Source organism: Serinus canaria, chromosome 6 (genome assembly GCF_022539315.1).
Source record: "Serinus canaria isolate serCan28SL12 chromosome 6, serCan2020, whole genome shotgun sequence".
Classification (NCBI taxonomy): Eukaryota; Metazoa; Chordata; class Aves; order Passeriformes; family Fringillidae; genus Serinus; species Serinus canaria.
This window is the reverse complement of record NC_066320.1, coordinates 2033975-2059160: the sequence shown is the minus strand read 5'-3', so window position 1 is coordinate 2059160 and position 25186 is coordinate 2033975. Positions and strand designations below refer to the sequence as shown.

Here is a 25186-nt window from a genome sequence, read left to right as displayed (position 1 = left end):
ACAGATGCTGCTGCTTTTGCTTTCTTCTCTTTTCAGGGTGAGAAATCCCCAGAGCAAAATTAGGGTTTATAATAATAACCACACTTGACACATCTTTTTCTTTTTTTCTTATAAAACAAACAAAATCACCATGAAATATTCTCAGTAATTACAGAGGTTATTGTGAGTTAAAAGCAAAACAGAAGCTCCTCATGCATCACTTCTAAAACCCTTTTCACCTCTCTGTGGGCTGAAGGCAAAAGTTTACCATCTACCCTAAAGGGAGGGGAAAAAGGAGTAGAACATTTTTAAGAGCTTTCTTGAAAGTGGCACGTGTGTGTGTGTGAAGAAATCATCACTACAAATCTAAAATGAGGTTACTCTTTAAAAACCTCTAAACTAAAGTAACAAAGGACACTAGACTCCTGAAGCCAGATGATAACTCAATTGCTTAAGGTGATAAAAATGGCATGAAGAAATCAGACTAAACCCCTCTCATCTCTAATCACAGCTCTCCATCAAGTCACAACACATCACACTACTACCACTCCCCCTCATCATCACATTGAAAAAATAAAACCCACCTCTAATGCTTTTAATACTACTCAAGTTTGTTGAAAAATAAAGTTTCATTTGGCTGCTGTTGCTACTTTGTGTCTAGCTTGGCCATTTCTTGCACATAGATGCCAATGCTTTCACTGTCGAAGAGCAGAAAGTAAATGTTCTTCAAGGAGGAAGAGCTGGTGCCATCAAAATGGGTGGAAATGGCTCTGAGGGTCACCTGGGCTGCCGTCTGCTTTGGGAAGCAGTTTCTGTGTGGTCAGGGAAGAAAAGAGAGCAGGTGAGTGTTGGGCAGGGATGCTGAGAGAAGCCAGCCACAGGCTGCTAAAATAGTGCCACTTGCAATTTGGCAAACCCCAAGGATTTGGTAGCAATATTCACCTGCTGCTGAATTAAGTTTCCTTGCTGGCATAGCTTCTGATTTCACCTGCTTCTACTTCTTATGACTAAATTCTTTTATTTACAAATTTTTTATTTGTATTTTTTAATTTTTTTTTATTTACAATAATTTAAATTTTTTTTAGCTTGGCCTTTTGCCTTGGAGCCTAAAAAGTTCCAAGGATGATTATTTTTTTTAATCTGAGAACTGATAAAAACCCCCAAACCTAAAACATCACCTCCCTCTGTCATTAAAATACTTTCCTTAGGATTCCTGTGAAAATGACTGTAATTACAACTCCAAGCCATTTTAAGGTCGAGCTGCATTCATTCACTCCTCTTGATGGTAATATTCTCTAACCTACAATCATATTTATGTTGAAAACCATCAAAAAGATCTGGCACAACTGAAGTATCCCAATGTTACATCAATTACTGTGAATAGTCACCAAGATGGGACAGAGGAAAATGGAAATTCACATAACTGATATAGTATAATTCTTTATCTACCCACAAAATCATCATTTCAGGTGCAGACATGTAGGTAGAGTAAAATGACAGCAAAACCAGAAAGTCCTATTTGAAAAACTGCCTTTTTTCAGGAAATTTTGAGGTACTTTGATAAATGAAGTGGAAACCAGCAGCACCTGGTCTCTCTATTTCTGTTAGGAGGAATAATTGTAAGAGCAACAGAGTGAAATGGAACAAAGCAGCAGAAGGATCTGCACTAAGACTAATGGTCCAAGAATGGATTATTCTGATTCTATGCTCTTAGAAGACATGAAGTCTAGATACTATTTGTATTGGCATTAAAAGCTATAGTTAATTTTAATATTAAAGACTGTTAAAACAATGTATCACACTTTGCTTTCACTGAAAACCATAAACAAAAATATCTGTATATTTAAAAAATTACTAAAAATTGCACTGCCCCTCTATTTAATCTTTTATACTGATCCATAAAAATATATTTTGCTTTGAAGAGTATCTGCATAAAAATGGCATTTTTACCTCCTGTGTACTCAGTGATGATTTCACTGATCAAATACAATTTTACTTTTATTTTATTGACTCTCAGGCCAACACAACAGGACTGTATTATGTACTCTTTGGGCACTACTAGCAAAATCAATAGATACATTTCAAAATAAATATAAGCATGTGAACTCTAACACAAAATAACAACTACTAGTTAGTAGTTAAGATATCTTGTCAGCAGAGACCAACACACTGTTGATTTTAAAATAAATTTAAAAGAAAAAAAAAAACTTCAGATTTCTTAGTCAAGCACATTCTACTTGCTAGTTATTAAGAAAGAAATGTGTGGCTTCACACTTGGTTTAATGGTTCATGCTTTTGAAAGCAGATCCATATTTGAGAAACCTTCTGAAAGGTTTTGTGTGACAAGTCTTTTCAATATCTCTTATCAGGAGGGCTTAAGTGAACACCCCACACGCACAGAGCTCAGGTGGCATCACTGTAACCTGCCTTCAGAATTCTGCTGCCATAATCTCATTAGTACAAATGCAGGTTTAATAAGACTCCCCACAGCAAAATGAAGGGACACAAAACCCGAGGTGGTGCAGAGGAATGAAAATGACTGCCTAGCAATAGAAAACACAGCAAGCCCACTCAGCTCTCCTGTGGGCTGGCTAATTTCTCTTTACAAAAGCTCTCTGGCAGGTTCATGCAAACACTGCACTTCAGGCTGGATTCCTCTGGAGCTCTGTGTCAGATGGCAGCAGCAGAGGCAGGGTCACAGAGCAGAGGGCACCTCTCTGTCACAGCAGCAGCTCTGACAGCCAATTCCACCTCTGCTCCCTACACAGGGAGTCCTACCTGCCACTGGGAAACGGGGGGAAAGCCACAGACTTCAACTTCTTGTCTTCTGCAGCTGTTAAGCAGTTCTTGACAGTCTCCTCGAGCTGCTCTTCACACTTGTCTGAGCCCCACTGTGGGATGTGACAGTGGATGACAAACTTTGCTGCTAGGCCGCTAGACTGAGTGAGTGCAGCTAACACAAATGAAAATATAACATTTAGTTTGGAACAGAAACCGCCCTGCAACGACCTCTCAACCCAAAGTACCTTCTTAATTACTTCACCTCTCCAAAGAAATACATTTGGGATTAAAACACACCACAGTGGCTCATTTGCAATAATAACCTGTCTCACCATTCCTTCTGTGATCAATTGTTATTTCTTTGGAGACCAAAGAACCCAGGGCTCATTTGGTTAGCACACAGCTACTCAATAATGGTTTTTAGCTCTCTCATTCAGCCTGGCCTCTGTGTTTTGTTTTGTTTTATGCAAAGTACAAAAACCTTGCCCTAAACACAGTATCAGTAATCCCCACTGACATTTCTGCAGAGCTGTCACTGGGTGCTTTGTACAAATATCCTGCATCATCATCATCATCTTTACAATTCCAGAGAGTTGGGGACTAATATGTAGACTCACTTTACAGCTGGGTAATTCAGACAAGGACATAAAAATCAAAGTTGTTTGCTGAAAGTCCCCAGCAGTTATGTCCAATTAGGAGTCTCAGATTAATTTTTCAGAAAGTGTAATATTTCTCCAGGACCTGCAGAGCTTACAGCATGGCATCAGTTTGCTTTTGTTGCAATTGTCACCATCAGCACTACTGAAAGTCTGGGTGTCTTGGTAATCTCAGGTAAACACTCTGAAATCAGCTGTGCAGGATGGAATTAGCCCAAGGATGAAAATCCTGGATGTATTCACTTGTTCTCCGTCCCAGAGGAATTCTGTTGCAGGCACAGAGGAATTCTGTGCTACTTAAATTTTAACCAGCTGTCTTAATAGTATAAAAGGAGTCTATCTTCTAGTTAGGTAGTGATGTTGACAGAGAAAAGTAGTTTACTTTGATTTTATGGCATATAAATTTGATTTGATATGAAAGTCAAGCAAATTATCTTGTATAAAAATTCCTCTATCATTTCAGATGCTAAAACTAGGCTACTCAATTAGGATTTTTTCCAAACTAGATTATTTAAAGCAAATTTTTTTGGGGGGTCTAGAGATACTAAGCCACATAAGGCATATTGTAACTTTTCTCCACCTGTTTTCCAGACACCTTCAATTGGTTTAATCTGTCCACAAAGGAAGCACAAGCTGAGGTCCCAAACTATTCCCTGCTACAAATGTGTTAACCCTTGAAGGGAGCTCCTCTGATAAAGTAGCTGCAGTTCCAAAAAGCGTGCCAGTTCTGCAGATCATATCACATCTTCCTTTCTGCTCAAAGTAAGGTAATTATATGGGTTATATACATTAATCTAATATGCATAAAGGAGAATAATTTATGAAGTATGACTAATTTTTCCTATGCCTAATTTTTCCTCAGCCTATATGTTAGCTGAGAGCTGTTCCTGATTCTCACTAAGGCTGCAGTACAAACAGGCCCGGAAAAATGGCACAAGATTTCCTTAACTTTTGGACTCCCATGGACAGAAATTGACAAAGACAAATTGATCAGTCTCAAGACAGAATGTGCACAGCCCACAGGTATCCTATTCTGCCTTTTTTCCCCCCTCAGTAGGCTGCCTATATCAGCAACAGCTTTGAGGAAACATTTACATCACATGAGCAAAGACACATAACAACAGGAACAACAGAGAAAAGAACATATAAAATGAGCCATGTCCAAAAGAGAGCAGAGAATCCTTCTCACCTTCAGCAACTTCCAAAGGTCCTTGAGATTTGCGAAGCTCTTTCACTGTTTCCAGGAACTCTTTGCCTCCAGCCTTTTCCAGTGCTTTGCCTGCAAGGACACAGAGCAAAAGGCCTTGGCTTCAGAGTATCAGTGTGAAAAAACACGTCCACATTATTTAAAAAAACACTGTACATACACTATCCTATCTCCCTCTATCAGCAGCAGCTTATTTTTATGTTTACCACTCTGCCTAGACACAGATAAAGTTTACTTTTCATGGTTTTGTAGAGGCTGTATGCTGTTACTGGAAATGACTTTAATCTAAATATCTGTAAGAATGCTATTTACTCTGACTCATGGCTAAAATAGCGTGGAGTGGGATTTTCAGGACTCAGGATTTCAGTCTCTAAAATGAGCCCAACATACAAAGCCTACTACTTACTGAAGCAAACACAGCTGGGAGGCCAGTGAAGGTCTTGATGACTGAAAAACAATAATCCAAAAGCTTGCTACTAGATTCTGTGCCCCCTATGGGACTGGCTGAATAGCTTTTTACCTCCCTCCTGCTTCAATTTCCATATTTGTAATAACAGTATTTCCTTATTTTGCACAAGCAGTATAAGGCTTTGTACATGAGTATTTCTAAATTATGTAACATCCTACAATGAAAGTTATAGTTAGAAGTGTTAATAACATATCATTTTGCAATGCAATTTTCAGATGCAAATGTAAAAATAAGCCAATAAACACCTCAATAATAATTATTTACACCTTTGCTGCTCATGTGCTTCAACAAATTATCTGTGACTTGCTTGTCATTAAAAGGAGACGAATGAGTGATTAGCCTGTTGTACCTAGCCAGACCCAGCCTGATTTTCAGAAGCTGTAAGTGATATTTTATGGCCTGGGGTAGATTCAGATGAAACAGGATGGGATCTCAGCAGGCAGCCAGTAGATCAGCTACTGTTCCAGCTCTAGATGACCTTTTTCTGCACATACAGAGCCTCACCTACTTCCTCCTTGAGGTCTATTTCAGCAGTTGTAGGGTGAACAATGCCTTCTACTTTCATGGAGCCAATATGGCTGATGTCACTCTGTGTCAGAGAAAGCTGAAAAAGAAAAATGAGGGGGGAGGAACAAATAAAAGGTAACCCAAATCCAAAATCATTTTCATACCAAAAAGCTGAAGTGAAAGAAAGTTGGATTCAGTCTTTCAGAGACCAGCTGTTTTATTCTGTTCAGTAGGTGTGATTCTGACTTTTAGCTTTTAATTAATTAATTTGCACACCACTCAGATTATTTGGTGATATGCCCACAACTTGGAAGCTTGCTCCAGAGGAAGTCATTGCTAGAAAACAAATGTTCTAACATCATAATTTGAAGGAAAAAAGGCTGATTTTTGGAAATACTTTGGTTTAAGAGAAAAGCATCCTTCCCTTCATGCTAAGCCCCAATCTGTTATTGTTCTTTATTACCTTCTGGCCTGGCACAAGGCTCTTGGAGGACAAGATAGTGAAACCATCCCCAGGTCCATCTTCAGTTGTTGAATTTGAAGCTCCTTCTTTTTCATTGTCCTTTTGTTTGTTCTATTTGATGGGGAGGAAAAAAAAAGCAAGACTTCTCAAAGGAAACAAAACAACCACCACCTAGCATTATTTAATAATGGAGAGAGTCAATAACTTACTACAAATTCTTATCTTCTCAGATCAATACATTACTCATAGCCTTGTAATCCCCTAAGGTTATGTAACAACAGAGGTCTGCACTGTTTATATAATGCTAAATCAGTGGTTCATCTGAGGCATTACATGCTTTTGTAGTCACATTCAGAGGCAGGGCACCCACACCCATCTGTAGATTTACTGACAATAAAGGTTGTATTTACATGGGTGGGCATGTGTTAGTTTATTTTTGTTGCTAACAGAGCAGAACCTCATATTAAATCAAACTTAGTCACGAAGTAACCCAGTCAAATGCTCCAGTTTGAAGAACAAACAACTTTCTGGTCTGAAAAAAACAAATGTTTAAGTCCCAGTTATTAAGTGATAAAGCCTTCTTATAGCTTACTTTCAGGAGCAGCAAACCTACCAGTCCTAGAGGGCTAAAGGAGCATCTCCTCACACCTCTCAATATTTGCTTTAAGGTATGTCAAGGAGCTACTGCCTCCTAACAAGTCCAAACTCTGCATGTGCACAATTCAAAGTAAGGTGGTAGCTGAGATCAATGCACAGAGGCATCCAATTAAACATCCCATTAAGCAACTCTGTTTTCTTTTTAAAGGCTGTTTCTGCATATTATCAGCTATGGAACTGTATTAAAACTTGAAAAATAAACTTTTAAAACTTGGATTAAGCATAAGTCAAAGCTTGATATTTAACCCTACCCAGTGAAAAGCTCAGTGGTGTTTCAAGGTGCATGCTCTGGAATGACTAACCAAAAGCACAGATCTGGGTTACTGCTTTACCAAATTAATCCATTTTGGATAGTGATAGAGGATGGGCAAGTGCAGTGGTCAAGTTCTGATTGATTTATTCTTCTTTTAAAACTCACTAACAACAGCACAACCAAGAACACATGAAACAAAGAGCTCGTCACAATGACACTGAAGTTCCATGTTGGGACAAATTCTCTGGACAGTGAAAAATCTTTAACAGCAACTGTGCAAGGCTGAGGGCATGACATCTCTCTGGTAGAAAATGTTTTAGAACACAGCTTCCTTTATTTTAAAAGGGTTCACTGCCACAGAGTTAGAGTGGAGGTAAGAGATTCTACACAATTATCAAGAGAATCTTGCAGAGGGTGACATGGAATCTGTACCTGCCCCCTGCTTACCTTTTTGGGCGTCCGGGCCTTGGTAGACTTTGCCTTCTTCCCACTCTTTTTGTTCACCATGGATTTCCTCCCCTTCTTCTCAGGAGCAGGGGAAAGGATGGTCTCAGATTTGCCTTTGGCACCCCTTTTCTTGGCTAGAAGCTCAGGCTGAATTCTGGGCAGGACACCTCCACTTGCAATAGTCACACCTTTGAGCAACTGCAAGGAGAAGCAGTGCATGGAAGCAAATCACAGATCCTCTTAGTCTGCACCACCAAAAACAACTAGGGAGAGAATCCACAGTAACAAGGAACTTGGCAGGTGACAGCAAAGTCAGCCAGCACATCCTGGAGAATTTTGTTGCTGTATAACCATTCCTACCCCTTCTTAGGGCAAACCTGTCCTTGGTGACTCACAAGCAGTGCATCAGGGGAAAAGAAGAGGACTGTCTGTGGGCTACTTTAGAAAAGGACTGCACCACAACCCTGCTCAGAGGAGGACTGGATGCAGATCTCTTTGGCAGGGAAACAGATGCAGTGAAAGCAAGGAAAAGCTCCAAGGACCTGCTTTGCAGAGGCAAACAACAGGAATGGGCTGTGATACCCTGTAGAGGACAAAGTTTGGCTAATTCCTGAGACAACACTGGATCTAGATCCCAGTTCACAGGTCACTGACCAGAAACATGGAGCTGGGAAAGGGCTGGTAGTGTTAGCATACTTTCTCTTCTGGCCCGTTTTGAATTTTTACACTACTTGACTGGAAATAGAGCCACATGACTTCATGGGCATCACATTTTCATAATTTAAAGCAGTCATATTAAGTGCAGGAGTATTCAAAGTGTGAATGACATCATCCATCTTCATACAGAGGAGATACTCTGATGCTGACTGAATCTTTTCAGCAGCCCTGAATAGTAGAATCTGCAGCCCATGCTGTGATCTCTGTCCTCACTCAACAAGTTTAACAGAAGTGATCCCACAAGTGATCCCAGGAGTCAGTGTGCTGAAAACCACAGTTTGGGCAAACAGACAGGGAGGCAGCAATAGCAGAGAGTGAGCCAGATCCCTACCCAACATAGGCCTCACAGCCAGTATAATAGAAAACACACATTTCTACAGCTTTTGGGAAAACGTCTTGCACATTTTCTTTAAGTATTGAATGTCCCTGAGGGAAAAGTGAAGCATCAAGACTACTTGTTTCAACAGGATTCATAGGCTAAGAAGAACTAAAGTTTATGCCCATAAGATTTAAGATGAGGTATGTAATAACCTTAATTTTTGTTTGCTTTTTGTTTGCTAAGAAAAACCAAAGTTTATGTCCATAAGATTTAAGATCAGGTATGTAATAACCTTAATTTTTGTTTGCTTTTTTTTAAGAGGGCACAATCTTCTGCTCCAATAACTGCGATCTCATTCTTGTCTCAGACTAAGCTGTTTCTAACCTTCCCTGGTAGCAGCTTCACTCAAGCACACAACTCCTGCACCAAAATGCAAACAGGCACCTGGTTCAGCTCCTCATCATTTGCAACTGCCAGAAGGATGTGTCTGGGGGCAATCCTGCCTTTCTTGTTGTCCCGCGCCGCGTTTCCTGCCAACTCCAGGATTTCAGCTGTAACACATCAAGATAAAAACCAGTAACAAAAATGCAGCTTAGGTACATGCTGCATACACTTTTTACACTGCTTTTTAATATCCATTTACCTTCTCAGGGATGTTTCCAGATTTAAAGGGTTCTCACTAGAGAAAGGCAGAAACCAAACCCCACCCAATGTATCTGTACATTTACATAAATTCATTTGTCCTTCTTAATTCCCTAAAGGAGAAAATATGCTAAGCTTGGTTCACATAATTTCTTTTAATTCTCTTTCAAAAAGGCAAAAAAAAAACTCAACTAAAAATGTACATCAGCAGTCCAAAATTTATCAGCAGCCCTGTGACAACAGAACAGTCAAGCATGCAGTGAAACCCCCAACCTGGAACAGACAGCTCTGACAAACAGCAAGGATTCTCAGGACCAGGGAAGATGAAGACTGAGGTGCATTTGAAGAAATACTTGGAAAGCCAACACACTAGCCAGGCACTGCTGGAATTCTGCATTAAAGGACACTGAAAATCTGTGAGAAGCTTCATTTCAGAACAAGATATGAAAGGTTTGATCCAGATGCAAGCAGAGGCAACGTGAGAGCTTCAATGCTTGAAATACTGATAGAAGGGTCCTTCTACATCTCTGGAAACAGGAGGTCACTTCAAAGGTAGTTTCTCTACCTTCCAGTTAGAGAAATAGTAACATTTATACTGTAACCAAAGTCACTGGGTTTTCCTAATTATTACAGAAATACAGACATATCTTCCTAAGTTTATTTGGACTGTAGCAATCAGTATAATTCATTAGCTTACATAGTTTGGCCTCTACTCAGAACTTACTTCTCATATAAGAACTCTACTGAAACACTGAGAAGGAAGGAGAAAGGAATTTTTTTCCCTCCAATTACTCCTAAAAATCATATTCACACTTTTTTTTCATTTTAAAAGTATGCAGTGTCCCTGTCTTCTGGGTTTGTGTTTGTCAGTAACAGGAATATGAAAATTACAGCCAATCAGTGTCCTGTTAATAACTTATTGATGTCTTAATGACATCCTACTCCTTTTTACATACTACATAAAGAACTATAACTATTATAAAAAGAAGGATTTTCAGGAAAAATCTAGTGGAAATGTACATAATGTTTGGCTAAAATCCAAATGATTTCAACATGGGGCTTAGCTCTGGCTCATGGGAAAAATACAAGCTTTCAATTCCACTCAGAATAACAAAAGTACAAACTTGTCTTTCAGTTTTCACTGCTACACAGCACACATATTTAACTGAATGTTGGAAATGTAAAAGCCTTTTTAAAAAAAATATATGCATATTCACAGTGAATTGTAAAAGTTAGGGCAGGAACCTCTCAGCTCTAGCATTTCCTAGTCTGTCCTGGATTTTAAAGGAGGAAACTGCAAAGAGATCCCACATAGTCCAGCTATATTCACCCCCATAGGGCTGGAAGTGTCAGACCCTCTCCCAGACCTCTGCCAGCAGAGCTAACACAGCAGCAGACAGCAGGAACAGATTCCATCCATTGTGCAGACCAGCAGAGAGCAAGAAAAGAGACCCAGGCTCCTCCAGTGGGTTTTGCAGATGTGTGCTGACAGCAAGGAAAATTGCATCAGGAGAAAAAAAATCCAAAAAACCAGCACATACTTACCTGTGTGGGAACTGAAGCTCTTTCAGGTGTGCCAACAACAGGCACATCCTGCTACCTGTGTGCTCACCCCACTGCCCCAGGTTTGGGTCCTTTGGCCAGCAGCATCCTGATGGTGCACTCTTAGTCCTCTGCCTAATGTTAAGAGCAAAAAAGGCAGAACACTCAAATGCCAGCCATCCATCACAGGACACTGGGAAGAAGGGAACCCGAGACAGAGGTGATGTATGGCAGATTGTGGAATATGTACATGACTTATCAAAGGATGCCAAACATTTGCATAGGTAAATTATTGCCTTACCTTCTTCTAGTGAAGGTTTCTATGCATATTTTTTCTAATGGTGGAGGCAGGGGTTCATAATGTTAATATAAAATGGCATTTACAAAATATAATAGCGAAACTGGAGGCTTCAGTTATCACATGCTCTGCTAACAATAACAGATCCCTAAGGAAACTTTAAATTTCAAGTAGAAACTTCTTAACAGCTGAGGTTACCTAAATTCTAAAAATACTAGTCTGAGAATATAGGTCCAATAATACTTATATAAATAGGTATTATAGAATATAATAGGAATATAGAATATAATAGGAATATAGAATATAGGAAAATAGAATATAGGTCCTGCACTACAACAAGTTCTCTTGGAACTGGGCATCTTGATATTTTCAGCCATAAATTGGTTTTACTTTGTGCTCTAAGCACAGGCATTGAGATTTACATTGAAATCTCAAATCATATTGCTTCCTCCAAGAGTCAAAATCCACGAAGATGCCTCCACATCAGAAGTTTAACTTCAAATCCAGACATGTTCAGAAGCACATAACTCTCTTCCAGCAGAGACAAGCTGCAGCCAAGCTACGACCAGAATGGCATTACATCTTGTCACCCTGTGCCATACAGGGAAAAAGAGGTTTCTTTAGCTGATGGATCAGCAGATTTGAGATGACTGGGAACTAAAGCATGCTAACCATGGCAAAGGTTTTTGTTCAGCTGAGCTTGTAGGAAGAACTGCTAAGAAAGGTCTATGAGAATCACTGATAGCAAATTGGAAAAATTTCGTACAGGTTGTCTTGTTTTCCACTTCCCCTTCAGGAGAAATTCTGTCAGCTCCTGTTACACTACCACATAAAATCTACCAGCAATACCTTTATTCTGAAAAAATCTATTGATGATGGAGTCCTTGTCCTCCATTTACAGGTGGAAAGGTGTCTGTTGGATTTGTCTCTGCATGGCAGATGAGCACAACAGGCAGAAGAGTGTTCCAGGTGATTCCTATGAAGGAGGAAGCCTTTGCTGCTGGTGTGTTCTGCCCTAATTTAGAGAGGGTGGCTTTCCATTGAGATCCTCCAAAAGTTCCTCTGAACATGGCTTGTGCTTCCTCATCAAGGGGCTTCTGTATTCTCTGCCTGCTTTTTGGGAAGATGCCCTGTGGGACATATGCAGTTGATGTTTGGTTTAGGTAGTTGTGCCTGCAGTCAGCTCTGTGAACACTCAGAGCATGAGTCTGTTACAAAACCCATCAATCAGATGGGACTCAGGCCAATTTTTCAGAGAATTTTAACTCTGAAGCCAGTGGAATTCTCAGCAAACACAACCTTCTGGATAGGAATTAAGCTGAAGTTTTATAATATGAGCCTAAAATGTAAAACAGCATAGAGAGACTAGAAAGAAAGGTTTAAAACTGTGAGGAGATCTTCACATTAGCTGATCAGCTGAGGTAAAAGTACCTCTTCCTGAGATTCCACCACCATTCCTGGCATTTTAATGATGGGATTGATAAGGCAAAGTGCAGAATTGGGGGTGATAATGGCTGTGAGAAGCTGCCATGATCAACCTTGCTTACAAAGGAAAAAACCAGGGGTCTAGTATCTTGTGACACAGAACACATGCCAAAGCCAAAGAGCAGTCTCAGCTCCACAAACTGGGAGTAAGGATGCTCCAGATGTATATGCAGCCTCTGGATGATGCCAGCCACGAGCCTCAGTGCTCTGGGGCAGCACAAACCCAGGTCAGCAGCAGACCATGCAGGACTGGTCACTCACAGAGATCTGCTGGTCCATGCCAGCCCTGGAGGAATGCAGGCATTCAAGTGGTTCTGCTTCTGTTTGACCCTTCCAACCTCATCCACCTTGTTCCTATCCCAGCCATGACTTGCTTCCCCACATCCCAATCTCCTTTCCCTGGCAATCCACACCAAGACTTCTATCTCAGCACCTTTCCTCTCACCATTTTTCCTGTCTCCTCTGGCTCAATATTCCTGCCCAGGTTCTTCATGACCCCTCCATCCAATCCTTGGCCTATTTCCTATTTTTTCAACTTGCTCTCCAGCTTCCCGGCAGGATATTGAGACAATCCTCACCATTTATTTGCCTACTGGTCATCAGTCCAGCTCTCCCCAGTAGCCAGACCTATCCTTACCCTGTCTCTAACACCAACATTTTTCTTCTACAACCACTGCCTCCCCACAATGTTATGGTTTGGGAGCTGAGAGAGGCTGGAATGTGTACAGTGAGGACCAAGACTTCAGAAATTTTAGCTGTTAAAAGTCTAAGAAGTCTCTGCTGAGCGTGAGCATTCTGTGTTTTATCAAGGTTAGAGCCTGGCCAAAGAGAGCAGATTTCTCTGAGGTGGCACAGACATCCCCTTCCCCTTTTGTAAAGCATTAAATCTCTGCTCAAACACAGAGAAGCACTCAGGGGTTTAGAGGAGAAGTTTTCATGAGTGTTTTAACATAACAAAAAAAATATGTTCAACCTGCTTTTGTGGAACAGCTAAAAAGTGACAGTCCCTTACTGCCACTCTGCCAGATTTAGCCTGAAGCAGTTCCCCTGCATGCAGCCTTTCATCCTGAGGAACCACCATTTCACACCTGCAAACCCAGGAGAAAAGAATGGCATTTGTAATAGAAAGATCAGATAATGATAAGAAAATTTAGCTGTTTGATATATGATACCCCCTTCGACAACATCCTTGGGAAAACCTATTTTGTTTCCACAGGCTTCCCAAAACCAAAGACTTTATACATCTGTAATATTAGGAATAACTAGATCAGGAGGATTAGATGCTGCAACACTTTTTTTTTTTAACTGAACTCTCCACCTTTGTAATATTTCCAAACAAAACCCTGGGCAGAGCACAGGAACTTTGGTTTGGAAGAACACAATCCACCAGCAATAGATGTTTGCTCAGAAACATTACTCCATTCTATCACAATATATACAGGAGTTCTCTGCTGAACCAAGCAGCTGAAAATAGCATTCCCTTACAATTTATGTGGGCTACCAGCCTACACCTCTAGCAATCTTCTTGCCTGGTTCACTACACTTTTTTTTTTTACTAAAGCAAAGTGTAGGCCCACACATAATCTGCTCATATCAGATTAATGATTTAAATTAAACTGCACTTACTACCCAGGAGCAGAGCCAAGACATACATTGTTCTAGTTCAGGTAATAAGCAAACAGAGCTGACCACAAGTCAGTCTGCACCACTGAAATGTTGCACATTCCAGATGTGCTGCTGACAATTTATTATTGCACCTTGTAAAAATTGCCACAGCTCAGAACAAGCATCTCCAAATGTTTATCCTAGAAATATCTCCCTGTGGAGTAGGAGAAGAAAAAAAGTATTTCTCTGCAGACAGAAGGTCAGAAGAGTCATAATGCATCACATTATGTTATAAAAGTTATTGAGAGTTTTTCAACACAAGCAATACTTTGTTGCTCCAGCTCCAGAAGTAGCCTCAGGGGAAAAAAAAAAAAAAAATTCATTCTCATCTGGAATGTACTACCACAAACATGAAATTTTTGCAATCTATTAGGCTTTATGATAAATTTAGTTTTAATAGTGAAATTAGTGAAATTTATTATTGAGATCTCAGATTTTCTCCACACCTTTGAAAGAAAATAATGCTTTTATTGTCTGGTAGTGAGAACAGGTTTCACATGTAAAAAAGACAGTGGTGTTTACATAAAATCTGTTGCATGGACAAGCAGGCTCCATGCAAGCTCCTTCATGCCACCCTGGCAATAAATTACACTGCTGAAACACATCTCACTCAACTGATTCCATCCAGGCTGTGACTTCTCACAGATCCTCTAATGCACCTCAGTCTTGATCTGTACCCCCCAAGTAACCTGAACCAGAATCCTCTCTGCACCATGAATTCTAACAATTTGTTGAAGTACAATTTTCCATAATTAAACAAAAAACTCAGCAGATATGATCAAAAGACACTCTGAAATATTTCTGTTCAGAATCACAGTATCTTGTATCACCATGGAACACCTGCCCCTTCCTCAAAGTTCAATTTCAGAATGACAGGAAAAAGAAAACTCAGGGTGTGTGGGAAGATTTAAACCCTAGAACACTTTCTTTATACACTTAGGCAAAGCAAAAGGGTTTTTTTAAATTAAAAAAAAAAATCTTTATATTTCATAACATTTTGACACTCTCCTGCAAGGAGAAATGCAGCCAGCAAAACAATTTTCTCACTTAAAAAGCACAGAAGCAGTACAAGGTGGATTTTCTTTTTTTTTTTTTTTCTGCTATTATTCACATTTAGATGTATCAAAAAACCTAATTAATACCATTTTTCTCTGGGACAAAATCTACACAGAAGTGACTCCTCACTCTGCAAAATAATACAAAATAAGTCTCCAGCTAGTGACCAAGCATGGTGCCTCTAAAGGAGAGAATTTTCAACCTCATCCTCTCCAGGAAACAAATGAACCTCCTTAGCATTTTCAGCAGATCCTGATTTCCAGGAGTGCTCCACATGCTCACACCCCATCCCCTGGCTAAGCCTGGCTCCTGTGTGTGAGGAGCACTGCCAGGAGCAGGCTCTGGGTTTACAACCAGGTACTCTATGACAGCTACAAAAACTACACAGAAGTGACTCCTCACTCTGCAAAACAATTAAAAATAACACTCCAGCTAGTGACCAAGCATGGTGCCTCTAAAGGAGAGAATTTCTACCCTTAACCTCTCCAGGAAACAAATGAACCTCTTTAGCATTTTCAGCAGATCCTGATTTCCAGGAGTGCTCCACATGCTCACACCCCGTCCCCTGGCTAAGCCTGGCTCCTGTGTGTGAGGAGCACTGCCAGGAGCAGGCCTTGCTTTACCTGCCAGGTACTCTATGACAGCTGCCATGTAGACGGGTGCCCCCACCCCGATGCGGTACTTGTAGGTGCCTTTCTTCAGGTAGCGCATCATCCTCCCCACGGGGAAGATCACCCCAGCCCTGCTCGAGCGGGACAGTTTGGACATTTTCTTCTTCCCGCTCCGCCCCGACATCTTGCAGCCTTGTGCTTCTCAATTGGCTGGTGGTTCTCAGTGCCTTGCTCCAAATCTGAGGGCTGCAAGAGAAAACCAAGAGCGTTGGTGAGATACAACAGGTTGGTGTGGCCAGCAGGAGCAGGGAGGTCATTCTGCCCCTGTACTGGTGAGGCCATGCCTGGAGTGCTGTGTCCAGTTCTGGGCCCTCCGTTAAAGAAGGATGTTGAGATGCTTGAGTGCATCCAGAGGAGGCAACAAAGCTGGAGAGGGGCTGGGAACACAAACCCTGTGAGGAATGACTGAGGGAGCTGGGAGTGTTTAGCCTGGAGGAGGCTCAGAGGTGACCTTACTGCTCTCTACAGCTCCCTGAAGGGAGGCTGTACACAGGTGGAGTCAGTCTCTGACAGAACCAGAGGACGCAGTCTTACAGCTACAGCAGGGAAGGGATAGGTTGGATATTAGGAAGAAATTTTTCACCAAAAGAATCATAAAGTACTGGAATGTTCTTCCCAGGGAAGTGGTAGAGTCACCATCTCTGGATGTGTTTAAAAAAAGACTGGACATGGCACTTGGTGCTATTGTCTAGTTGAGGTGTTTGGGGATAGGCTGGACTCAATGATCTTAAAGGTCTCTTCCAACCTCATTATTCTGTGATCTTCATGCATTGGTGCTGTTCCAGAAGCAAAAATCCAAACCTGCCCTCAACACCTGTTAAAGTGCAGGCATTATTCATTAAAAGCAGGATTGTCACCATGATATTTTCTGAAAAATCCTCTTTGCCCAGGATTTTCTCCTGGTAAGCTGAGAAGCCTCAGAGAGGAATGAAAACAATAATTATCTGATTGCTGCTCCTGTGTTTGCTGCTTTGGAAGGTGCCTTGGACTTTGTTTACCAACAGGTGAATGTTTGATTGGTTTCATGTGAATTGTTTTTAATTAATGACCAATCACAGCCACCCATGTCAGACTCTCTGAGTCAGTCACAAGCTTTCATTATCATTCTTGTTAATCTTTCTATCTATATCCTTTCTCTTTCTTTAATATAGTTTTAGTATAGCATTCTAAATATAATAAATTATCATAAAATAATAAATCAGTCTTCTGAGAACATGGAGTCATATTCTCATCTCTCACCTCATCCTGGGGACCCTCACAAACACCACACAGGATAATTGGAATATTTGCTATAACTTTGCTTTTGAACTGCACTGTCAGTGTCGCAATATCAGGAGCGAAGAAAACAAACCTTGTTTTCTCCTTATTTTTCTGGCAACCACAAGATTAGGGATAAACAGACAACAAACCCTGGAATCTGCCACTCCACTCCAAAGCTTGCATGTGGTCACAATTACACCTCCAGTTCTCACTCTCAGACAAATAATATTTGGGAGAGTTTTGAATGTATTTACAAAACTTGGTTTTAACTCCATTTTGATAGCTGCCCCAGAGGCATAATTATGAGCCTGATTACCCCTCAGAAGCAAACACAGAGCAGGTCTGCCAGAGATGGTATTTCTGCCAAGGAAAGCACAGTGAATGCCAGCATCCATTCACCTCAGTGAAACAAGGAAACACAACAAGGGAGACACTTTGGAAACCATTCAAATGAATCTAGGTGATACTGCTGAATTTTATCATAAACTTTTCATTTATGATATCAAGGATATAAAATCAGCAGGGAGCTGTAAAACTTTGGCATGTCCTTGTGTATCAGCCAGACAATTTTTTCTTTCTATGAGCAATGTATCATGTGGGCACGATAGGGAAAGTTGGGAAAGATTAAAGCAGTAAACCTATCAGACACAGACACGTCAAAATTGGCATTGCTCATCATCCCACTCTGAATTCCCTGCCAACTGCCAGCCTGGAACCACAGAGCTCCAAGGGAAGGTGAAATGAAGTGGGGAGGCATGATACTGGTCCTTAGAGATGCTGTGAAGGTGGAGAGGGCAAGTGTTCCCTACAGCAGTGACTCTCAGAGAAGCTGTATAGCAGAGAAGAGAGGGCAGCACTGGGCTTGGTCAGACAGGGAGGCAGCAGAATCTTCCCAACAGGACAAGTTCAGAACAATTTGAGAATGTATTTCAGAAATCCAGCAGCACTGGATCTGCCTCGGGGCTGGAGGTTGGACCTGGTGATCTTCCAAGGTCCCTTCCTTACTGAAACTCGCAATTTGTGACAAACCTTTTACAAACATTCAATTTCATAATAATAACAACCCTTAAAACATGTCCTTTTCAGTTTGTGACAACTGACATCCAAGTAATAAACCTAGGCTGGGAATTAGACTTCTAGTCATCAGAGGAGCCAGTTTCTAGAACAGCCTTCTCTTTAGAGCAACAATAATTCTTTTTAAAGTGGAACTTAATAAATGTATGCAGTACAAACAGCTTCCTGCAATGCTGGCAGGACAGTTTTATCACCCAAGAGTTCAGTCCAGCACTGACACCCCTACAGAGAGCCATGCTGAAGGAGTACACTACCTGTATCAAACTTATGTTAAACTAACCTCTCATATATTTGTTTCTATAGCATCAAATCCCAGTTGAATGCAAATCAATGGAAAAAGGCAAACATCAAGGGATTAGATCCACAGAAAATACTATTGTTACACTTGATCTCCATGGCAGAAAATCAAAACACATTTGTATACAACTAACCACACTGCCCTGGGCCATGCTGCTGCATTATATAAATGTATGTTTAATTACTCACTTTTGGCTCATCCTGCTGTTGCTATCACTGAACTTTTCACCCCTGCCTACTTCTTTATTTACCTCTTCTCTCTCACAGGAAGCCCTCTGCCATTATTTACTCCCCTGCTGCCAAGCCAGCTCATGGAATCCCAAAATATTTTCCAAATGCACTGCAGGTTACATTTGCAGAATTTTGTGAGAACCTACATACAAGATGTTTCAAAACTCTGCTTTACAACTTACATGGACCAGGGTACACTGAGGAGCAACAAACACAGCAGTGTGCTCTTGTCTTGTTTTGACTCTTACAGGAGGCAATTTTTGGTAGAAAGCCAAGCTCTGTCATAGTCACAACAGGATCTGGACAAAGAAACATGCAGAGAAAACTCCTGTGGACCTAGACAAAGAAATCCCACAGACAGGGATCTGGTTTTCTTGCAGGAAGGGGCACATGAGCTCAGCCCTGCCACACTCACCTGAACTGCAACCAACAGGTAAAGAGCTACAAGGTGAGCACTCCTGTCCTGATTGTTCTCTTCTGAGGACACAGCCAAGCCTCACGAGCTTATCAGTCGAAAAGTCTACCCACACTCATTCCCTCTCTGCCAGCTGATTCATCATCTCTATGTTTCTCCTCATGGAGCACAGCCTCCATTTCAAAATAAATCTGTGCCACTCGTGCTGAGCCCACCCTCACTGAGCTACAAGGGCTGCGTCTATATCTGCCGGCCATGACACCAGGCTTGGGCAATTGAAAGCAATTATTTTCCCTATCCCTTAATTGGTCATAGCTCACTCCCACTCTGCCATGACTCCAACATCCCTGTGTTGCTAAGGGGGATTGAGTAGCTACAACAACTCACAGAGCTCTCTACAACATGACTGCAGCAGGGCTTTCCTCTGTTGAGTTTTGCCTTCTTCACAGACCAAGGCAACCAGTGACATTTTCCTCCTGAAAAAATACCTAAGAGTCCACCTTCCACTGGACCAGGTTGATCCAAGCCCCATCCAACCTGGACTGGGATACTTCCAGGGAACCCTGTGCCAGGATCTCCCCACCTTCACAGGGAAGAATTAAGGGAAGAGTTCCTTTGTAATATCTGACATAAATCTCTCCTTTTTTAGATTTAAACCATTCCCCCTGCTCCTGTCACTATCTGCCCATGTAAAAAGTCTCCTCTTTCTCACAAGCCCCATTCAGGTACGAAAGGGCTGCAGCAAGGTCTGCCTAGAGCCTTTCCAGGGCCAGGCTGAACATGCCCAGCTCTCCCAGCCTGTCCCCTGAGCAGAGAGGCTCCAGCCCTTGGAGCACCTTGACTTGGGAAGGATGTTGAGATGCTTGAGTGCATCCAGAGGAGGCAACAAGGCTGGAGAGGGGCTGGGAACACAAACCCTGTGAGGAATGACTGAGGGAGCTGGGGGTATTTAGCCTGGAGAAGAGGAGGCTCAGAGGTGACCTTATTGCTCTCTACAAATCCCTGAAGGGGGGTTGTAGACAAGTGGGGGTCGGTCTCTGACAGAACCAGAGGACACAGTCTGAAGCTATGTCAGGGAAGGTGTAGGTTGGATATTAGGAAAAAGTTTTTCACCAAAAGAATAATAAAGTACTGGAATGCTCTTCCCAGGGAGGTGGTAGAATCACCATCTCTGGATGTGTTAAAAAAAAGACTGGACATGGCACTTGGTGCTATGGTCTGGTTGAGGCGTTAGGGCATAGGTTGGACTCAATGATCTTAGAGGTCTCTTCCAACCTCATTATTCCATGATTCTGTGACTTCCAAACACCGAGAGAACCCGAACTCAGCAGCCAAAGGCTAAAATAAAGGACATTCAGGACCAACCACACAGCTGCACTTCCCTCACCTCCAGCAGATCTATCAGAACAGTTAGGAGTTGACAAGGAACCCACAGATATACCATGGATCTAGCTTAGGCTGCACATTCACTTACAAACGAAATATTTGCGAAAAACAACGCCAAGACCTGAAGCAGGGGCTCGTTGTCTGACCGAACCGCTGAGGCCATAGAGCCGCACAGGGCCAGGTGCGGTGTCTCCAGAACAGCCCACACAGAGAGCGTTCCCCTGAAAGGACCTTCCAGGGCACCCCAAACCCCGGGGGTCCCTGCTGAGGCAGCTCCCGCTCACAAACAACATTGGGCGACCCCTGCGGCTAAGAGGACGGGCCGGGGACGGCCCCACAGCGAGCCTTTAGAGCCCGCTGGGAGTAATCGAGCTAAGGGACGCCGGGCTCGGGCCCGGAGCCGCCCCGAGCCCCCTGAGGGCCCGCCCGCCCCACGCCACCGCCCCGCCCCGCGCACGCCTCGCCGTTGCCCGGACACCGCCGCCCCGCCCTCCCCCCGCTTATTGGTCGCTGAGGCAGCCCGGGCTGGGGAGGGAGCGCGGTGATTGGCTGAGATCCTCTTGATCGACAGGAGAGGGGCGGGGGCAGCAGCCGGGCCGCGCAGGCGTCCCGAGGCGCAGTGGAGAGTGTGTGTGGGGGGGGGAGGGGGGGTGTGGCCGCCGGCTTTCCCGCGCAAACGCTCCCCCCTCACGCCCCCCCCCCCCCCAACACCGCCCTCAGCCAGCGCCGCCGCCGCCGCGGGGGCTTCGCTCGCTGCCCGCCGAGGGGCGGCTGTGGCGGCGGCCGCGCGGCCCCGGAACGGGAAGCGCTGCGGGGGCCGAGCGGAGGCAGCGAGCGAGGAAGAACCGCCCCCTCCCCCCCCATACACAGCTTGGCCCGCGCGCGCCGCCGTTACCGCCTCGAGCCCCCCCCTCCCTTTATGGCCGCCCCTCATCCGCCCCCCTCACGCCCTTTCCCCTCACAGCCTCGGCCATGGCCGGGCCCTCCCGGAGAACGGCAGCGGCGCCGGGAAGAGGAGGAGGAAGAGGAGGAGGTGGAGGTGGGTCGTGCGGCCGAGGAGAGAGGGAAGGAGAAGAGCAGGGCCTCGCCGCAGCCCCCGGAACCCCCGCGCCGCCGCTCCCCTCACCTGCCGGCGCCCGCCGCCGCCGCCTCCTCCTTCTTGTCTTCCCTTCCTCTTTTTCCTCCCCCTCTTTTCCTCCTCTCCTTGCCCCCCCTCCCCTTTCCTCCCCCTTTCCCTTTTCGGCTCCCCCCGCCCTCGCTCCGCCTCAGCCGCTCTCCCCGTATTGTATGTTTCAATGGCGATGGCGGCTGCTGGTGAGGGGGGCGGCAGGGGTTTCCTCCCGCTCCGCACATACCGCCTCTAGGAGGAGTCACTGCAGTCCGGGCCCGCTACAACCCCCCTCTCCTGGCTGCCGCCCTCCTCGCCCGGGCCCCAGGGCTGCAGTGGGGGCAGGAGCCCCCTCCCCGCCCAGCAGAGAAAGGGCCCCCCTGACCCCAGTCCCAGTGGGCTTGTGGTAGCCGGGAGCATAAAGGCTGAAAGCCTTCCCATCCTTTCGCAGGGTGGAGGAGTTCGGGGATGGAGGGGTTTCAAGGCAATCCCAGATTGGGTTAAAGCCCAAGGAGCGCCTGGTTTTTGTTAGAGAGAGCCACCCATCCCTCTGTCCCTTTGGCAGGGTGGCCTGTGCGCCTCGCTATGGTGCCTCTAACCCAAATATTGCAGCATCCCCAAGTCGGCTTGGAACGGCCCTAACAAAGAATGCCGGCAGCTCTTTGTGTTGTCTTGCCTTGGAGCGTTCTGGGCGCTCTCAAGCTTTCCAACTTGTCCGTGAGGGCTGCAAAGTCCCCCTCTGAATGGAAGCTGAGGGTTTTTCTTTCCTCCCCTGCAGTCGCACGGATTGAAGAGCTCGAGCTCCAAGAGACGCAATAAGCGATTGTGCTTTGAGTCTTGGCAGCGCCAAATCCGTGAGCAGAGGCTGGCGCAAACAGGAGAGTACAGGGCTACACCTCTTTAACTCCTCTCAGGTATATTTTTACATCAGACTGGGTTTATATCATCGTTCCTATACAAATACTTTGTTGCACTGATGTTGCTATAAAGACATTTGGGTGCTCACTGTAGTGCACTAGGAGATACATTATTAACACAGGCCACTCCTGCTTGCTTGCAGTGTTACTTTAGGAGGGTGTCTGGGAACAACAGAGGGAAAGAACCATTCATGCATTCAGCATTCTCTTTGCCACTGTAAAAAAATCATAAAAGATTCACTTGAGCTTGATTTTTGGCTCTGCCAAAGCAAGCAATTTGATGTCTGCACAGGATTGGGTTTGGTGGGTAAAAAAGCAATGGAATATTTCCCCAGGTTATGTTAATTTTGGATCGCACCATCTCATGAAGAAAGAGGGCCTGAGTTCAGGACCTGCGTTTTCCTGTGACCTTGGGTAAAGCAGTTCCCTTTACACAGCTGTATTTGTTGTTAAAATGGAAATAAAGATACCTTTTCTCTTTTCAAGCATTGAGTAAGAGCCTGAATGCATTGGTGTGGATTAATTCTTTGGGGTCTGTTCTCTTCCTTCTTTTTGAAAACAAGGTCAAGATGCCTTGAGACCATAGGAGAAAAAACTCGTGTATGAATTTGACTTATTTTGCATGTAAGAGGAAGCCTTACCTTGATCTTGCCCACTGAGAGTTGGAATTTATCAAAGGAAGAAGATATCTGTAGGCTTGTCAGTGTATTGAACCATATTGGGAGGGTAGGAGGAAGAAGGTTTTCAAGCACTAAGCATAAAAATTAATGACTATGTAAAACCCATGTGAAAAGGAAGAAAAGCATTTACATTTTTATATTTCCAGATACAAATAACTACATCCAAAACCCCTTACAATCATGCATGTGGTATGTGACTTTGTAATTTAAGATAATTTGAGATGAAGCAAAATTAGCATCCCAAATTTTTGAAAACATTCCCAGTTTCTTAGAGTTTAACATCAAATAGTTGTGTGATAAGAACACGAGCACGTGGGAGGTCTTTCAAGGAAAAAAAAAAGTCTTTGTGTGAGGCAAACTTTCAACATTAGGAGAACTCCCTCTGTTTATAACAACATTTTTCTGTTTATAAACAACATTCTCCTGAAGGAAACAGGAGTGCTGGAGAAGTACAAGAGAGGACATTGAAAATTTTCACAGTGTAACACTTTTTAAGTCTGTCATAGATGTCTGAATTTTAATAACAATTTTTGTGCTGTTGTGATTTTTAATAGTCTCACACCATAAACTCATATTCTACTCTTTGTTTCTCCAGTGGATACAGCCTATCGTTAACCTAAATATTAACAGCATTTACATGGATATTTTATGTTGCTTCAAATATTTCTGGAAGATTTGGGGTCACTTGATGACACAATAAAGAATTTTTGGGTAGAGCAGATCAGAGCAAGGCAACAGTGGATAAGTTACTGGGTGTGAATTGTTCTGTAGTAACAGCACCCTTGGAACCAGCTGCTTTTTAGAGCAGGAAAGAGACTTCTGGTCACAGCACCTGTATGTTCCAGCCATTTAGATGGAGCTGTGCAAGGAGGAACTGTTACTAACCCTCATTTGTGCCATTTAGATGGAGCTGTGCAAGGAGGAACTGTTACTAACCCTCATTTGTGCCATTTAGATGGAGCTGTGCTAGGAGGAACTGTTGCTAACCCTCATTTGTGCCATTTAGATGGAGCTGTGCTAGGAGGAACTGTTACTAACCCTCATTTGTGCCATTTAGATGGAGCTGTGCTAGGAGGAACTGTTACCAACCCTCATTTGTGCCATTTAGATGGAGCTGTGCAAGGAGGAACTGTTGCCAACCCTCATTTGTGCCATTTAGATGGAGCTGTGCAAGGAGGAACTGTTGCCAACCCTCATTTGTGCCATTTAGATGGAGCTGTGCTAGGAGGAACTGTTGCTAACCCTCATTTGTGCCCTTTAGATGGAGCTGTGCTAGGAGGAACTGTTGCTAACCCTCATTTGTGCCCTTTAGATGGAGCTGTGCTAGGAGGAACTGTTGCTAACCCTCATTTGTGCCATTTAGATGGAGCTGTGCTAGGAGGAACTGTTACTAACCCTCATTTGTGCCATTTAGATGGAGCTGTGCTAGGAGGAACTGTTACCAACCCTCATTTGTGCCCTGCTGGAGTCAAGCAGAGCTTTCCCCACTCAGCAGGAGCAGGGCCTGCCCTCTCTAGGTTGTGCAAAGACCATCTGCCTGTTGCCTTTCAAGCACAAATACAATCTGTTACTTTGTCAAAATAAACAACACATCTATCTGATCATTTCTAGCCTACTGGCTGCCTGACTCCCCAGCAATGGGGGAAACAGCCTGTTTATGGCACTCTCATTTTTGGGCAGAAGCTGTTACAGCTCAAACATTGCAATGAATATTTCATAGCCCCAGAACCCAGCGAAAGGGCTTTGCTCTCACTGGGGCTGGCAGGCGTTCAGGGCTATCCTGGCAGCACAGGAGTGCCAAGTACTTCTAAAGCTCCATTTCATGTGTGTATACAATGCAGGAAACTTGATCAAATCAGTGTAAGCACTGCCCTGACATTAGGATAACACAATGCAATCAAAGTTGATGTGTGTCTACACAATGGTCATAGTGAACAGCTGTAACAACCAAGTTCTGTAACTAATCTATATTTCTGGAATGAATTATTTTTCACATTTTTTAGC

At 43.4% G+C, this 25186-nt stretch overlaps 1 protein-coding gene and 1 long non-coding RNA gene across 3 annotated transcripts; one reads left to right on the top strand and one right to left on the bottom strand.

The window, feature by feature from the left end:
• Nucleotides 1-92: 92 nt before the first annotated feature.
• On the bottom strand, nucleotides 93-21897 carry LOC103823728 (core histone macro-H2A.2). Of its 2 annotated transcripts, none has more exons than XM_050976279.1 (9): nucleotides 21604-21897; nucleotides 15767-16000; nucleotides 8900-9006; nucleotides 7420-7617; nucleotides 6063-6173; nucleotides 5597-5696; nucleotides 4606-4695; nucleotides 2758-2932; nucleotides 93-791 (listed from the first exon to the last, which is right to left on the bottom strand). In XM_050976279.1, exons 2-9 carry the CDS (start codon nucleotides 15936-15938, stop codon nucleotides 626-628), a joined length of 1119 nt encoding a protein of 372 aa, XP_050832236.1. In that variant the 5' UTR covers nucleotides 15939-16000; nucleotides 21604-21897; the 3' UTR covers nucleotides 93-625. The 2 variants fall into 2 exon arrangements, with proteins under 2 accessions (XP_050832236.1, XP_030096890.1); XM_030241030.2 differs by lacking the exon at nucleotides 21604-21897 and adding an exon at nucleotides 18859-18959.
• LOC108963409 (uncharacterized) lies at nucleotides 21317-22987 on the top strand. The gene is made up of 3 exons (XR_007777902.1): nucleotides 21317-21516; nucleotides 22364-22499; nucleotides 22838-22987. It is a non-coding gene; the product is annotated as an uncharacterized LOC108963409 (long non-coding RNA).
• The last annotated feature ends 2199 nt before the right edge of the window (nucleotides 22988-25186 follow it).